Source organism: Acomys russatus, chromosome 16 (genome assembly GCF_903995435.1).
Source record: "Acomys russatus chromosome 16, mAcoRus1.1, whole genome shotgun sequence".
Taxonomy (NCBI): domain Eukaryota; kingdom Metazoa; phylum Chordata; class Mammalia; order Rodentia; family Muridae; genus Acomys; species Acomys russatus.
This window is the reverse complement of record NC_067152.1, coordinates 34472897-34489717: the sequence shown is the minus strand read 5'-3', so window position 1 is coordinate 34489717 and position 16821 is coordinate 34472897. Positions and strand designations below refer to the sequence as shown.

The window sequence follows — 16821 nt, the reverse complement described above, 5'->3', positions numbered from 1 at the left end:
AACACATATAAGTGTCTAAGTCTGTTCTTGAAACTACAACTCTTGATCTTTAAGCCCTAGGCCAAACTAACGGCCAAAATTGTTTGCCTCTGTAGTATCTCAAGGAAATCATATTTTAAGCACCCCCCCAACCACTACCCCAAGATCTGTGTTTTACTTTATACCTAGTAAATAGAGACGCCCATCTAACCACTTCCCACCATGAGAGTTTTTAAGGGTGTTTTCACCTATGTGTTCCTCTTTCCTCCTTCTGCCTCCTGAGCAAACCTGGGGCTTCTCCACATGGCCCTGCAGGGTAGGGCACTTCCGGTCAGTTTCTGAATGGCAAGCTCGTCTTCAAAAGGTAGTTGTCTCCACCTCATCTTATCATACTTGGTTAAAGCAAACCCCAGCTGTATTTTAATCCAAGATACACTGCGACCTCGGCATGAGGGTGTGACTTGAAGCATTCTTCATAACAATAAAGAATGGAAAACATGGTGCTCTCTTCTGCCTCTGTAGGACACATGTGTCACAGACACAACTCACACACGTATAATAAAAGTATCAGGGGCTGGAGAGATGGCTCAGAGGTTAAGAGCACTGGCTGCTCTTCCAAAGGTCTTGAGTTCAATTCCCAGCAACCACATGGTGGCTCATAAGCATCTATGAGATCTGGTGCCCTCTTCTGGTGTACATGCAGGCAAAACACTGTGTATATATGATAAATAAATAAATCGTTTTTTAAACGTGTCAAAGTGAAAGAAAGTTATAGAGTGGTGCACATACATTTCATAACTTCTTGTTCACATGGGCATAGATGTTAGGTATCTATTATAGAATACTATGTGCCAAATTGTTGATGGGATTACCTCTCATGAGGAAAGTAGGGAAAAAAGAACAAACAAAACCTTGGCTTTTCATTCTGCATACTCTACACTGAGGCTTCCACAAATATTCAGTTTTCTAGATTAAGATAGAGTCGGCATCCGCCATGTATGGTTACATAACACTCTCAGTAACTAAGGAATTTTTAATAATATGCACGTATTTCCTCATACTTCTATGGAAGTCTAGGCACAGCTGGGCTCTGTCCTCTGCTCATGACATCACAAGGCTACAACTATGATTTGCTGAGAGCTATGTTTTATTTTGGAGACTCAACTAGAGAAAGACCCACTCCTCTGTTCCCATGATCACCGACATTCGGTTCCCTATGGTTATATGAATCATGGAAGCTGCTTCTTCAAAGTCAACAAAGGACATGGCAGCAAGACTCTAGAGAAGGATGATGATGACATCACGTGGTGACCACAAGAGTAGCATCACCATTGCCATACTCGGTTGGTTAGAAACAAGTCAGGCCCTGCCCATATCCACGGGGAGGAATCATACAAAGCATGTCAGGAATCAGGTTCTGGGGATACCTTAAAGGCAACCCATCATATGTACAAGGTGATTACAGACCTTGATGCCTGTGCTCGCCTTAGAAACATTTTGTAAAGGCATAACCAAATAAAGTCAAATATAACTACAATATTTCTTTGTCAAGAAAAAAACCAGATACTAAAAACAAAACTGCAATACCAGAATTTTACTAAAAGAGTAGTGCAATTTAGATTGGTGGGTCTTTTAAAAGAAAACATAGGTAATAACATGAACATAAACCAAGGAATCAGAAAAACAGCAAGCAAAGGAGAGTCTCAGGAGTGACTGGTGCTGGAGTTTGGGTGTAAAATGCTAAATATACTAATGCATGATGTATATCTGCGAGACGAAAAGGAAGCATGATAATAAGAGCTCGAATACGGCCTCATAATCCTTCTAGGGAGCACGAAACGAGGCCGCTACCAGCCTACAAAAGAATAAAGGTAAAGGAAAGGTGTCATCTCTCCTGAATAGGGATCCTAACAAAAAGGCTTCAAAAGGACTCTGCATCTTTAATAATATAAAAAGGCTAGGGCACAAACAGCATAATCTAAAATGCCATTAGAAATGCTTCACATACAAAAAGGTCTAAGTAAAGCAGGGTTTTATAAAGTGATCAAAAAAGAAACACTAAGGGGGAAAATCTTTTAAGATTAAAGAGGTTTTTCAAAGGACAAGTTGAAGTGGCTGTAAAATTTATGAGGCAGCATTAAACTTCAGTTCTAAGTAACAATAAATTATTCACTATAAAAACATACATGTGTCAAATATTATAAGCCTCTTAAACTTTTTAAAACAATTTCTTACAGAAGTTATTAGATGTAGTAGGTCAACACTAACAGACACCAACTTCTTCGTTAGCACAGTAGGACCACTGAGAGAAAAGGAAGAGTGGAAGCAAGGCCTTTCCAGGCTACTCAGCGCCACACTGAGCTTCACATGGACTTGGCCTTCAAATCAATCTTTGTGACTTTAGCTAAAATAAATGTTAGTTTTATTTTTAAATGTCTCCATGAATGTAAAATGACAAATATCTGTTAAGTAATATACATGTGGATTTATAGCTTAAATAACATTTAAAGCTTAAAGTAAGTCAAGCGAGAATAATTAAAGTGCTTTATGACCCTAACTGACCATCAGCCTCATGACTGGCCTGGACAGAAAGATCTTAGCATGTCCTTTCCAGCTCCTCCGGTGCCATGTCTCACAGTGTGTAAGGCATCTCCATAGTGCATGGCCAAGTTTCCTCCGCTATTTTCTAAAATCTATCTTCCTCTCTATATTCCCTAAAAGTTCAATCTTAAAATTCTTTTTAACTATTACCTCTGCTACAATACACTTACCTTAGAAGGTCTTTTGGCATAGTAAATTAAACATGTAGAAGTGACTAATATTCTTCATTCAAGCACACACGTAACTCAACGGAATATAATGACTTGTGAAATTTCTAACATGTTTCCATCTGCTATGAGAAACTGAAAAGAAATCTCAAATATGAAAAACACCATTGCTACCTCATGAAATTGGAATCTAACAGAAAAGATGGGCATTAAGTATTTGCAAATGCAATGAGTGTGACAGAGAACCATAGGGCCCTACAGGAAGAAGTAACGGTACCAGAACTAGTTCAGATGCCAGGCTTCTATGAGGCTGTGAGTAGAGAATAGATAGGGCTGGTGAGAGCCATCAGACAGGCAGCTTTTCATTTGCTTAACACTTATTTAATTGATAATTATGCCTAGAATCAAGAACTGTTTTTCATTATAGATAGTGATACTGGTTACTTCTCATTGTTAGGTGGGATGAGACTTGGAATCTCACAGGAGATACACTTCTGAGCATGCCTGTAAGAATATTTCCAGAGAGGCGTAACTGAGGTAGGAATGTGGGCAGTGTTATCCCATAGGCTGGGGTGCTGAGCTGAGCAAAAAGGGGGAATAGTAGAAAGCCAGATGGGCACCCGCATTCATCTTCCTCTGCTTTCTGACTGCAGACACAATGTGACCAGACACAATGTGACCAGACACCCCATGTTCTGCTAACATGCCTTTCCTGAAATGCTAAGCTCTTTCTGAACTAAAATGAGCCCCTCCCTCCTTAGATTGCTTTTATCAAATATTTTGTCTCAGCAATGAAAAAAGGTAGCTAATACAATGGACAAAAAAGACAAATTATTTCTTTTTGTTGTTGTTGTTGTTATTGTTGTTTTTCGAGACAGGGTTTCTCTGTGTAGCCTTGGCTGTCCTGGACTCACTTTGTAGACCAGGCTGGCCTCAAACTCAGCGATCCACCTGCCTCTGTCTCCCTAGTGCTGGGATTAAAGGCGTGCACCACCACTGCCCAGCAACAAATTACTTCTTAATATGTACATTTTATTATGTTTTCATTTTCCAGAGAAGTGACTGAGTGATATGGGGCCGGGGAGATAGTGCAGGAGTTTAGAGTTCTCGCTGCCCTTTAAGAGAACTCTACTTTGGATCCCAGCACCCAAGTTAAACAGCTCACAGGCTGCCTGTAACTCCAGCTCCAGGGACTCCATCTCCCTCTTCTGGCTTCCATGGGCACCTCATACACACCATACATTCAACACAGGCACACACACATATACATAAATAAAAATCATTTTTTAAGAATATTTTCACTGTATTTTCTCAGACTTTATCTAGTGGCCCAAAGAAGAAAATGTCCATCCACCCAGACTTCTGTTGGTGTCTTTCCTGTCCTGGATCTTTCCTGTACATGTGCATCAATCTTCAGAAGCATTTGCACAATCGTACAAGACTATTGGATCAACACTTTCTATGCACTTCTCCCATGCATCTAAAACAAGTTCTAAACCACAACTGTAGGACTTAGCCAGGCAACAGGTAAGTGACTAGCTGCTGAATTCTGAACTTCTGCAAACACTAATGCTCTTTCTCTAGTTAAACTATTTGGTCCCTCTTTATGCACACTTCTTCTTTGTACTTTTGATACAATTTGATACAATTGAAAACAGAAAAACACCTTAAAGTCTATTTAAAGAAAAAGGCTCATGCTCACTAACACATACAAATACTACATTAGCAGAGTGACCAATTATAACTACTCATCTATAACAATGACCCCATGGCTAACTTACAAAAAGAGTACTGGGTTGTCAGATTTTTAGGACAGATTGCTAATTTTAATCAATCCTCCAAAAAAAAAAAAAAATTAAAAAGAACGTTAAAGACACCACTCTTCCTTGTGTCTCCATTCTAATTTGTTTCCTTTCTCTAATAAAATTATTTCATGAACTCTTTGATTTGTGTTGTTACCCCCATCATGATATCTCAAGTCTGAATGGCACACACGCAGACTACATCTACAACGATGCACTTGCAATTACTAATAACATTTCTACATCTAATAAGATATAGACTAAAGAAAAGACAGCGGACAAGAAAGACTGCTTTGTTAACAGAAACAAATGGCCAGAAGTGAAGTATGAAGTGAAGTCCATGTCAAGTGACACCGACCAATACTCTTTAACGTTTCAAGAAACCCCAATGTCAACAGGAAAAATCAATATTTAATAAAAACCAAAATTTAAATCTCTTCCTAGGTCAAAAATTACACTGCACCAATAATAGTTTTTGGTGCGTTTTTATAATTAAGTTTATTTTTATTTGTACTAAAAATTCTCCATAGGCTTAGCTCTCTACTAAAAAGGCAGCTGAATGGATCATATTTACGTTCTTTTCTCACAATATGGACAGTGGCCACCACTCGGGGAGGTGGGTGGAGAGGTGTTCAGGCAGAAGAGGCCACGTGAATGTGCAGAGTGCTACATTTTGTTGATAACACTGTCATAAAGCAAAGTATGTAGTTATTAAAGATTCTCCGGGAAGCCCGGTGGTGGTGGCACACACCTTAAATCCCAGCACTCGGGAGGCAGAGGCAGGCAAGTGCCTGTGAGTTCGAGGCCAGCCTAGTCTACAAAAGCAAGTACACAGAAAAACCCTGTCTCAGGAAAAAAAAAAAAAAAAAAAAAAGATTCTCTGGGAGAGCAATCAGTGCTCTTAAGCACTAAGTCATCACCAACATAGGAAAGATGTTTTCTTCAAGGTTGCCAAATACAAATAGCTAAATCACTATGAATGTAATGTTTATATAATTCCTGATTGTTTCATGGTTCTTCGTGCTGTATGTAGTTTATTTATGTGTAATAATATAAGTGTATATGTAAAAAAATAAATATAATAAAAATTTTAAAGGAAAAAATGGGCAATGTTTACCTTTCAAAGATGTGTAGCATATTCTGAGATAAAATATATTTCATTCCTTCCAAAAAAAAATCTCAGGCACATTTCCCAAACAATGAAAAACACACACACACACACACACACACACACAGAGTTAACAGATATTCATAAATGACTTAAAATGTAACATATATGTAGTTCATTTTTAAAACCTGTTATTTTTACCTACATAACGTCTATTCACAGCCTTTGACATTAGCAAAAATATAAGTAAACCAAATCCTTATTATAAAAAAAAAAAAAAAAGAAAAGAAACTTCACTATATGAGCCAGTTGCAAAAGCAGAGTAAATTTTTTACAACTTAACATGTAAATGTCATGGTGTACCTGTGGGCATCACTTGGCGACAGCACCAATGCGTTATCTTCTCCAGAGGAAAACTGCCACGAGTCACTTAATCTTTGTTCACCTGTGTCCAGCTCACCCATTACCCAGTCAGGTAACTTCTCTGGACTTGAATCTTTTGGTAGTGCTGGATTTGGTTCATCAAAATAGATGGACTGGTTTTTTTTAAAAATCAGAGAAATCATTCTTACAAAATGTACTATAAAGAAAACACTTAAAATTTCCACCTATTGTTAAGTTTGGCAAAAGATTTTCAAATATTCAATTTAAATTCAATTACAGGTAAATACATAAAATTTATCATCCACTACATAATAATTTATGGAATATAAAAATAATAAGATAGTTAATATATTTAAATTATGGTTATGTTCTACTATACAGGAAACCTAATGAACAGCAAAATTACATGGCAGGAAAATCTAGAAATACTTATTTAAGGAAGTGATATTGGCTTTATAACAATGGATCTCAACCAACCTAACACTACAACCCCTTAATGTTGTAGTGACCTCCAACCATAAAATTATTTCATTGCTACTTCATAACTATAATTTTGTGACTGTTATGAATCATAATGTAAATATTTTTTGGAAAAAGAGGTCTACCACATGGGTCACAACCCACAGGTTGAGAATCACTGCTTTATACTTAAATGGAAAACTTATAAAATTATGTCCTACTTTATTCCTTCCTATAACAATTAATATGCACATGTGTGCATATATATACATATATCTAGATAGATAGATAGATAGATATTTAGAATAGCCACAACGTTGACAAGCCAGAAATTAAAACTAAAATTTGTAATCCCTCGGTGAGGTGGGAACTACAAAGTCAGAGGCATGGGTTTGGTTCCTGCCATACCGTTCACTCCCTGGGGGAGTCTAGACAAAGCTCCAGGCCTTCTTATTGCCATTTGTAAGATAAAGTCCGTCCACACAACTCTATGAAATTGACTGTGAATGGAAATATATGATTCAATATATTCTTATCTTGACATCTCGTGCTTCATAAAATATCCATTTTAGACACTGAGGTGACATTTGGCCATTAGTTTGATGAGCCAGGCTGCATAATATGCTTCTGGAGAAAACTTTCCCTGTGTAACAATGACCTGAGTCTACACAGAAATCCTCAAGGGGCTACTCTTCAGGAAAGTTTCACATGACCCCCTTATCTTAAATAGAATGGAGGATGATTTCTTTTTAATGAGATACAGTTGTCCTGCTTATACACTGCTTCTCTTTCCATGGTTTGCGTTATCTGCCGTAAACCATGGCCTGATACAGTCAATGAAAAATTCCACACATAAGTTTTTTAACTGGGTGCTACTGTAAGTGGTAATAAATTCTCATAATCTCTGTTGCACTATCCCAGCAAGATCTTTTCGCACAGTATATACTGCCATGTCAACTTAATACAAGCTAGAGTTATTTGGGAAGAGGAAGCCTCAATTGTAGCTGGCCCAAGGGCAAGCCTGTAGGGCACTTTCTTGATTGGTGATTGATGTGGAAGGTGCCAGCTCACTTTCCGCAGTAACCAGCCCTGAGCTGCCGGCCCTGGGTACTGTAGGGAAGCCGTGAGGAGCAAGCCAGCAAGCAGCACACCTCCATTGCATCTGCTTCAGTTCCCTCCAGGTTCCTGTCCTGGTTTCCTTCAGTGACGGATGGTGATGTGAAAATGTAAGCAAGATAAACACTTTGTTCTCCAATTTGCTTATAGTGATGATGTTTTATCATAGCAATAGAAACCCTGACTAAGACAAGTACCTACTGATAACCACGGAGCAGGTGTCTTAGATGTTAGCACAGTACAGTACCAATAATTCCATCCTACTTGGGAAATCTGTGGAGGAGCGGGGGTAAAACCTTCACAGATAATAGGGAGAGTGATGTACACATGCTAATGTCCAGTAAAACACAGAGTCAACTAACTACTTTGCCCAATACTGCTGATACTGACATAAGCAAAATGCATGGCATCCCTTTTTACAATGGATAACAGCATTAGAGGTTTTTGTGTTCTACCACCAACAAAAGAAATTACCCTCTAGTGTGCAATATGCCATGTCATTAAATTTTGTCTAGTGTAAATTTTGCTAAAAATGTAGATAAATTCTAAGTTTTATAATAATTCAATATATACATTACAGTTAGCTGTCCAGGCAGATATCACACCGATAACCCACACAAACTAGGAGGCAAGTTTATTTGCAGGGAGCAACACAGGGACAGTTCATCAACCAGCATAAAATAAGTGCCTTGCAACAATACTGATAATAATGAAATCAACTATAAAAAAACACTTTTAAAATCCAACTTATGATTATCAAAAAACTAGAAAGGAACTTCTAAAAGCTATTAAACTGATATGTTAAATAATATATATGAAAGAATTAATAAACTAGAATTTACTGAAGTACTTAAAATAGTAAGAGTCAAATTTGAAAGTCAGTAAATAATTAAGGTCACTTTTAAATTTCATTTTATAAAAGAGAACATAAGTGAATAAAATATAACAGAGAAAAGATTCCTATTGAATTTGGGACAAAAGAATGAGAAAAGTTTTAACTTATGTATTATCTAGCACACTTAACTCAGTATTATTTCCATTCCCAGAACGATGATAAAACACACACTCACTTTTAAAGAAATGGAACTACCACACGCAAGCATGATCCCTGGCACCTACCATGTACGATGGTAATGTTTTCAGGGCTCCTGGCTCAGGACGCTGTGTAAAGGGGCCTTCGAGTACTCCTCGCCTGAGCATGTGCAGTAGCAGCTTTGCATAGAGGTTTCGGTTCTTTCTGCCCATGAGCCCCGCACCTGCTCCCGAGGGCTCACACAGCTTTCTGATCCAAAGAGCACACCTCTGCCGTTCTGAAAGTACATAAGAACTATGTGACACCTGATGCTTTAAGAACAATACCTTAAATTATAAAGGCTTCTGTAAGCACCCATTGTAATCTAGAACAGGGATCAGCCAACTCCTGTAAAGGGACCAACTGTAAATGCTTCAGGCTTTCTGGACCATGCGATTTCCAGCATAACTTACTCTAGCCACCCTACCAAGAAAGCATTAATAAACCACATGCAAGCAAATGCATGGTTACATTTCAATAAAATGTTACAACAACAACAATAAAAATGGGTGTAGGCTGGAGAACAGACTATGCACTCACAGTCTAGAATCTAATTTTATTAGTTAGTTGCAGTTGGGTAACAAAAATGTGAATAGATATTTTCATAAAAATAAGATTCCTGGAATCTTTTGAGAATAAATAAAAATAAAATCTTTGAATACTATCAAATATGCTTTTAGGTAAAATGCTGTTGTAACTTTGCATCAATAAAATAACTCTGACATACTGAAAGAGCCATTCCTAACTCTTAACGACACAAACATAGATAAAATGCAGCCTCCGACTACCAAGCAGTACATATTATCTCCAAAATTAAATCCAAACATTTTATCTATTAAAGCCAATAATTTCAAGGGATTTGTAGTTTTATTATCTCTAAAATAATTGAGTACTATTTATGTGTAACTTCATGAAATAATTATCCTTTTAAAAAATCTACCTAAAAATGTAGCACAATTTAATCCACATGTAATGACCCACTGGGTGTATCATCCTTCTGTGACACAGGATTTTTAACTTTCATGAACGCTACTCTGATATTTTTATCACTCTAATTCAATTTGTGGATTATATATATATTATACAAATCACTAATCTCTTGGATATGAGGGTCATATTCATTTATTGTTTTGCCTACCAAAAAATCACTAAGGCTGGATTTACCAATTTGTAATCTCATTACAGGTATGAGAGGTAGGCCTTTTTTTTTAACTGTATATTTTTGCTTTGAAAATTATATGATCATCAAACAAACTTTATGAATATATGGTGTACTTTATACAAAAAGAAAATACAGAAGTGGAAGTGATAAGCTTGAGCAAATAATTGAAAAATATGTTTTGTCTTTATGTCTTATAGCAAACTGATACCTAGATTGTGTTCAGTGCACAAACCACAGTACAACTTGATTAATGGAGAGCTGGATTCTCTACTTAAATGGTAAAAGACCCCACTGCTATAAGACTAGATGAGCCAGTATAGATTTCTACTTCTTTTTTTTTTTTTAAGATAGATTTATTTTTTATTGGTGAATGTTCTATCCACATGTACAACTGCGGGCCAGCAGAGGGCATCAGATCCCAGTATAGATGGCTGTGAGCAACTATGTGGTTGCTGGGAATTGAACTCAGGACCTCTGGAAGATCAGACAATGCTCTTATGAGCCATCTCCCCAGCCTCAAATTTTTATTTCTTAAATAGGATATGACTTCCTACATGTTCATTAGGAAGTAGTAAAGAAATGGGCATGAATGTTTAAATATAGACAATGTGTTTGAACCTAAGGTTATACTTAAGCAATTCTACATTCCTAAAATCTATTTAAAAAAAAAAAAAGACAATATATGAGAAGGGTTTGATTTGAGATACATTTATAATGGAAAACTCTAATATAAAATTTTCTTAATTGGCAGATCCAAGACAAAAAATGGGGGGGGGGGATGTAACGATTCTAAAGTTCTAGAGGATTTTACTTTTCAATAAAAAATTAAAATAAAAAATAAAATAAAATAAATAAAAGGAAAGGAAAAAATAAATAAAGTTCTAGAATCAGGGCTGGAGAGATGGCTCAGAGGTTAAGAGCACTGGCTGTTCTTCCAAGGGTCCCGAATTCAATTCCCAGCAACCACATGGTGGCTCATAACCATCTATAATGAGATCTGGTGCCCTATTTTGGCCTGCTGGCTCACATGCAGACAGAATACTGCATAAATAATAAAATAAATCTTTTTTAAAAAAAGAAAAAGAAAGTTCTAGAATCAACACAGGTGTCCTTCAGTGGGAAAATGAATAAATAAATGTGGTATATATATACAGTGTGGTTTTATTCAAACATAAGAACAAAATCATCCATCTACAGATAAATGAAATGAACCACATATCATTACATTAAGTAAAACAAACAGATGCAGGAAGACATATATGATACACAGAATCTAAACTTTAAAAAGAGAGATGGAAACAAGAAGGGAAAAGGAAAAGCAGAGGTGGGAGGAAAAGCAAGAGAGGATAGAACAGGGAATGACCATGACCAAAGCAAACATGTATAAAATGTCATAATGAAACTCAGTATTTTGTGTAATTAATGTGGGGTAATTTTTGTTTTGTTTTGTTTTTCAAGGCAGGGTTTCTTCATGTAGCCTTGGCTGTCCTGAAGCTCATTTTGTAGACCAGGCTGGCCTTGAACTCACAGAGATCAACCTGTTTCTGCCTCCTGAGTGCTGGGATTAAAGTTGTGTGCCACCACCCAGCACTATATGGTAATTTTTAAAAAGCAGTGAATATCAGAAAAGGATGTGATATGCGTGTAGCATTATATTCTATTTGAAGTCATGAGTCAGCCATAGGTGTGAAAAAATGGAACTTGAAGCCATGAGATCTGAACAGTGACACAGGAAGAAAAGAAAAGCTAACAACCAGAAAGGTACGAAAAGGGGAAGAAGACACTCAAGGGAAGGCCGGAGAAAGCTGCAGGCTCCGGGACAATGACAGAGCCAAGACTGTACCCTCTCTTTGTCACGCTGCCTCTCAAGGCAGCTCCCTGTAATAAGTCTGCAGTATTAAGTCAGCACCTTTTGGATATAAAGTCCACTCAGACATCTCATGGAAAAGAGACCTTGGAAGAAATAAAAGCTACAGCTTCCTGGCCCCACTCCACACCCAGTACTCAGTGCCTAACAAATCTGAATTGCCCTCATAGTCGATACGACCCTTGCTGCGGCTTAGAGGGTCACCTTGAGACCCTGAGTTGTATGCAAATACCCTCTGAGGCCCTAAATATCTGTAAATCGCTATTATGATCAAAGATTCTCATTCCAAAAAGAGAATAACAGGACAGGAATGAGAAACAAAAGTCATTCATAGTTGGTCTTATCAGTTAATCAGACTCAGGGGTTAACAGTGGTTCATGAAATGGAAGCCATTTCCGAAGGAGGAAAAAAACAAAGTGAAGAAGCAAAGTACCTAACTTTAAGATGCCGTGCTTTACACTCATGACACACGGCATAGCATCACAAAAGATAATATCAAAGCTTAGAGAACACTGTCACTACATTTTTATTTATCCTAGAACAGCTCAAAGTAAACAATCCTACATCAGTGGTTAAGAAATAAAAATAGAATTAAAGAAATTTTAAAGGGAATTTCAACTTTATTTCTATTTCAACAGTTCACTTGTGTGACAGTTAATCTTGACTGAAGAGATTCAGAGTCATCATGAAAATGCATTTCTGTGTGTGTGTGTTTAGGAGGGTGTTTCCAAAAAGATTTAACTGAGGAGGGAAGACCCACCCTGGAGGTGGGCAGCACCATTCCAAGGGCTGGAGGACCCGGACTGAATAAAAAAGAGAAAGCAAGCTGAGAAGCAGTCGCCATGGCCCTCTGCTGCCTGACTACAGCTGCCTCAAGTTCCTGCCACCATGTCGTCCTCATTATGACTGACTCTTGCCCCAAAACAAGTTCTGACGTTGCTTCTGACAGGCATTTTGTCATAACAATGATAAAACAATTAATAGTTAGTAAAACTGGTTTGACTAAATAATATTATTTTTAATTTTAAGAACCTAATTTCAGCCAAATATCAAAGTCCTGGGAAGTCCTGGGAAGGCTGAGGCAATCAGATTCCCATATGTCGGAGGCTATCCTGGGCTACATAGGGAACATGCTCTAGCCAGAGTTATATAGCAAGAGCACCTCAAAACCAAGGAAGAGTCGAATTGCAAACAGAACAATCTTACCTGACCTGTGGGGTAATTTTAGGACAAAAGGCTTCATATCGACCACGAAGTGATCAAATTCTGCATCCAGCTTCTCCCGTCTTTCCTCTTCACTTCCCATTTCCATAACCCTATCTGTGAATGAGTTAAAATTCAGCATCAAGTATTTATATGAGGAAAGCTATGACACTATGATAAAATATCTTAAAGAAAACGTGTCAATTAAATACCAATCTTTCTTAAATTGACTGCTAGGCTCAAGGAAATTCCAATCAAAACTCAGGCATATTTGTTGCAAATATGGACAAGCTGATTGTAAAATTTTTAAAGATTTATTTACTTATTATGTATACAGTGTACATTAGATCACATTACAGATGGTTGTGAGCCACCATGTGGTTGCTGGGAATTGAACTCAGGACCTCTGGAAGAATAGACAGTGCTCTTAACCTCTAAGCCATCTCTCCAGCTCCGACTGTAAAATTTTTATGAGAAAGTGAAAGAATCAAGAGTAGCAGCGACAATGTTGAAGAAGCATGAAGTTGAAGAGCTTCCCCCCACCGTGTGTGTGTGTGTGTGTGTGTGTGTGTGTGTGTGTGTGTGTGTGTAGCCTTGGCCAGGCTAGCCTGGAACTCACAGACATCTGCCTTCCTCTGCCTCCCTGAATGCTGGGATTACAGGCACGTGCCACCGCACCCAGCTGAGAAATGACAATTTTTATAACAAACAATACTATAACAACAATGCTATACTATATGTAAATTAACTCCAAATGAATAGAGGACCTGAGTGCAAACTGTAAAAACTGAAAATAAAGGAAAAGATCCCTATGACTTGACTAAATCAAAAATACAATTATCCACAAAATAAAAATGGGTACACAATATTGGATTTCACACACACACACACACACACACACACACACACACACACACACACACTCCTGCAAGCAAGCTTCAATCTGTGAAGACTCTATTAAGGGATTAAGAAAGTAAAATAGAGACTGGGTAAAAATGCTTGCAAATCCTGAAGTCATAAGCAACTTGTAACAATAGCACATGAGTGGCTGAGAAAGTATGTAGCTCCATGATTCAGTACTGTGTTCTATGAGGCCCTTGGTTCAATCTCCAACACAGAAAAATATAGTATTGATAAAGAAAATATGAATAATTCTCATCGTTTAGCCATAAGAATAAAAAAATCCAATAAAAATAATGACAAAAACCAATCCCTTTGACAATTACTTGCATGTTTTACAAGGAGAATAGAGATGATGAAAACAAATAAATCCTAAGTATCTTAAGTGCTGGTTATACCGACTACCCTGTTGTAACGTGGTTTTAAATACAGTACGGAACCCTCCAAACATGTCCAACTTCTTTATTTTTTTATATTTTATTAATTTATTCATATTACATCTCAATGGTTATCCCATCCCTTGTATCTTCCCATTCCTCCCTCCCTCCCATTTTCCCCTTACTCCCCTCCCCTATGACTGTGACTGAGGGGGATTTCCTCCCCCTGTATATGCTCATAGGGTATCAAGTCTCTTCTTGGTAGCCTGCTATCCTTCCTCCAAGTGCCACCAGGCCTCCTGTGAAAGTCAGTCCCCACTCTTCACTCATCTGTGGAGAACGTCCTGTCTATTGGGTAGATCGCGGTAGGGGTTTGAAGTTTACCGCATGTATTGTCCTTGGCTGGTGCCATAGTTTGAGCAGAACCCATGGGCCCAGATCCGCCTGCCATAATGTTCTTCTTGTAGGTTTCTAGGACCCTCTGGTCCCTTCTATTTCCCCATTCTCCCATGCTTCTCTCACCTAGAGTCCCAATAGGATGTCCTCCCCTCAGTCCCAGTTTCCTGGTAAGTGAAGACTTTCATGGGACATGCCCCTTGGGCTAGTATGCAGATATAAGTGAGTATATACCATTTGACTCTTTCTGCTTCTGGGTTAACTCACTCATTATGATCATTTCTTTAAAATTATATTTTAAAACATCAATCCCTTCACCAAAGAAGAAACACAAATAATGGCATTTATGCACAGAAAAAGAAGCCCATGTTATTAGCCATTAAGGAAATGGAAACTAAACGATACTGCAATACCTCAACAACACATGTGGACAGCCAAAATTAAGCCAAGCAGTGCAAAGTGCTGGTGAGGCTGGAGAACACAGAACTCTTGTGTGTTGTTGGCCAGAATGTGAAATGACATGGGAATTCCGGAAATAATTTGGCAGTGTCTTCCAAAGCTAATCATGCATACACCACATGACCAAAGTAATCCTAAATGAAATGCCAAATCTATATCCACAAAAAAAGTGCAAATGTGCGTTTAGAGTAACTTTTTAAAAAGTCAACAAACAGTGGAAACAGCCCACAGATTGTAATATACTCACACATACTAACATTGCACTTAGCAACAAAGAATGAATATCTGTAGTTGAAGTTTTGGGTTCTTTAAAAACTCAGTTATGTTATGTAAACAGGTTTTTGTTTCACTCCCAAGCGTGAGATAAGGAGATGTTTTTCGCTTTGTGGGGCTCAGAGAGGAGTGCAGTCTTTGCCAGCGGCAGTTAGTTTAATTCTGAGGACTCTGAGAGGGTATAAATATCAGAGCCCAGAGGGAGAAGAGGGCTTGGAGAGAACACTCTGGGAAAGAGACACCCCAAGAAGGAAGAAGGCTGCTGCTGATTTGCTAATTAGCTGGGCTGCTGGCTATCCTGATGACTGAGATTGGCACTGCCTCAAAGAACCAGACGAACCTAACCAGCAGGAACTAACTCTAAAGAGGTCTAAGTCCGCTGTCCCTTCTAACCTCCTCTCTCACCTACCTCGGGTGGAGGCCTGGAAGGAAGGTAGAGGCATTAAGGGAAGCAAATAAAACAGTCTTAAAAATAGGGCCAACAAATGTTGATATACAAAACAACATAAATAAACTTCAGGGGAAGAAACCCTTTTCAGAAGGTTATTGTGCTAAGTCCATTAATATGGGGTTCTAGAAAAAGGACAAAAACTTCAGCAGTAAGAACAGTAAATGGTTCATAGAGGTCATCAGTGAACGACAGTCTGGAGTGAGGAAAAAAAAGCACCAGATTAAAAAAAAAAAACTACTAAGGGTATTAAACTGTTCTGCACAAAAATTGTAGAAAGAGACTAAGAAGTCTGTACATATATAAAAGTTCACTGAACTGTGTATCAAAATCTTAAAATTCTTTAATTCCCCTTACACTTCTTAAATTGGTAATTCTTTGTATATACTGAATATATAATTGAGGTAAAACTGACAAAACCAGAAACAAAATATCTTACGTTAAAATATGCCCAGGAGGTGGCGAGATGGCTCAGTTACAAAAGAGCACTTACTGCTTAAGCATGGGGACTTGAGTTGGGATCTTTAGCACTCACATAAAAAATCCAGGCATGGCCGCATGTGCCTGTAACCCCACTGCAGGGGAGGCAGAGATAGGCAGGTTCCTGGAAGTCACAGGCCACCCAGTCTACCCAATAGATGAGCACCAAGTTCAGTGAAAGACACTGTCTCAAAAGATAAGAGGGAAAGATACTGAAACCTACCTCTACACAAATGCACACACAGACACTCTACGTGCGCACACTCACACACTCACACACCTTACCCGTTACATAAGCCATTACTCAGAATACTCAGTGCTTACCTGGGTTACAGTCTGACCTTGAGGCAAGCCTAGACAATTTACACAGACTTTGTCTCCAGATAAGAAGTAAAAAAAGAGCCAGGTATATAGTGTCTAACATGTCTGAAGCCTAGGTTCAATATATAGAACCTCAAAAAAAAATCAGTTCAAGCCCCAAAACTGAAGAAAAAAGGAAAAAAGAAAATATAAATCCATGATCAATAAGTCCATTTAAACTGTGCACTGCCACGCTAAGGTTATGCTT

The 16821-nt window shown here is 38.1% G+C and overlaps 1 protein-coding gene across 1 annotated transcript in view; it reads right to left on the bottom strand.

Annotated features, from left to right (window-relative positions):
* Cep112 (centrosomal protein 112) overlaps nt 1-13064 on the bottom strand; it is a 444738-nt gene extending 431674 nt beyond the window's left edge. Inside the window, exons 1-3 of the mRNA XM_051158947.1 lie at nt 12924-13064; nt 8736-8926; nt 6021-6193 (exon numbers count right to left, since the gene is read on the bottom strand). Coding sequence (XP_051014904.1) covers nt 6021-6193; nt 8736-8926; nt 12924-13062 — 503 coding nt within the window. The 5' untranslated portion in view covers nt 13063-13064. The remainder of the gene's footprint in view (nt 1-6020; nt 6194-8735; nt 8927-12923) is intronic.
* Between the last annotated feature and the right edge of the window lie 3757 nt (nt 13065-16821).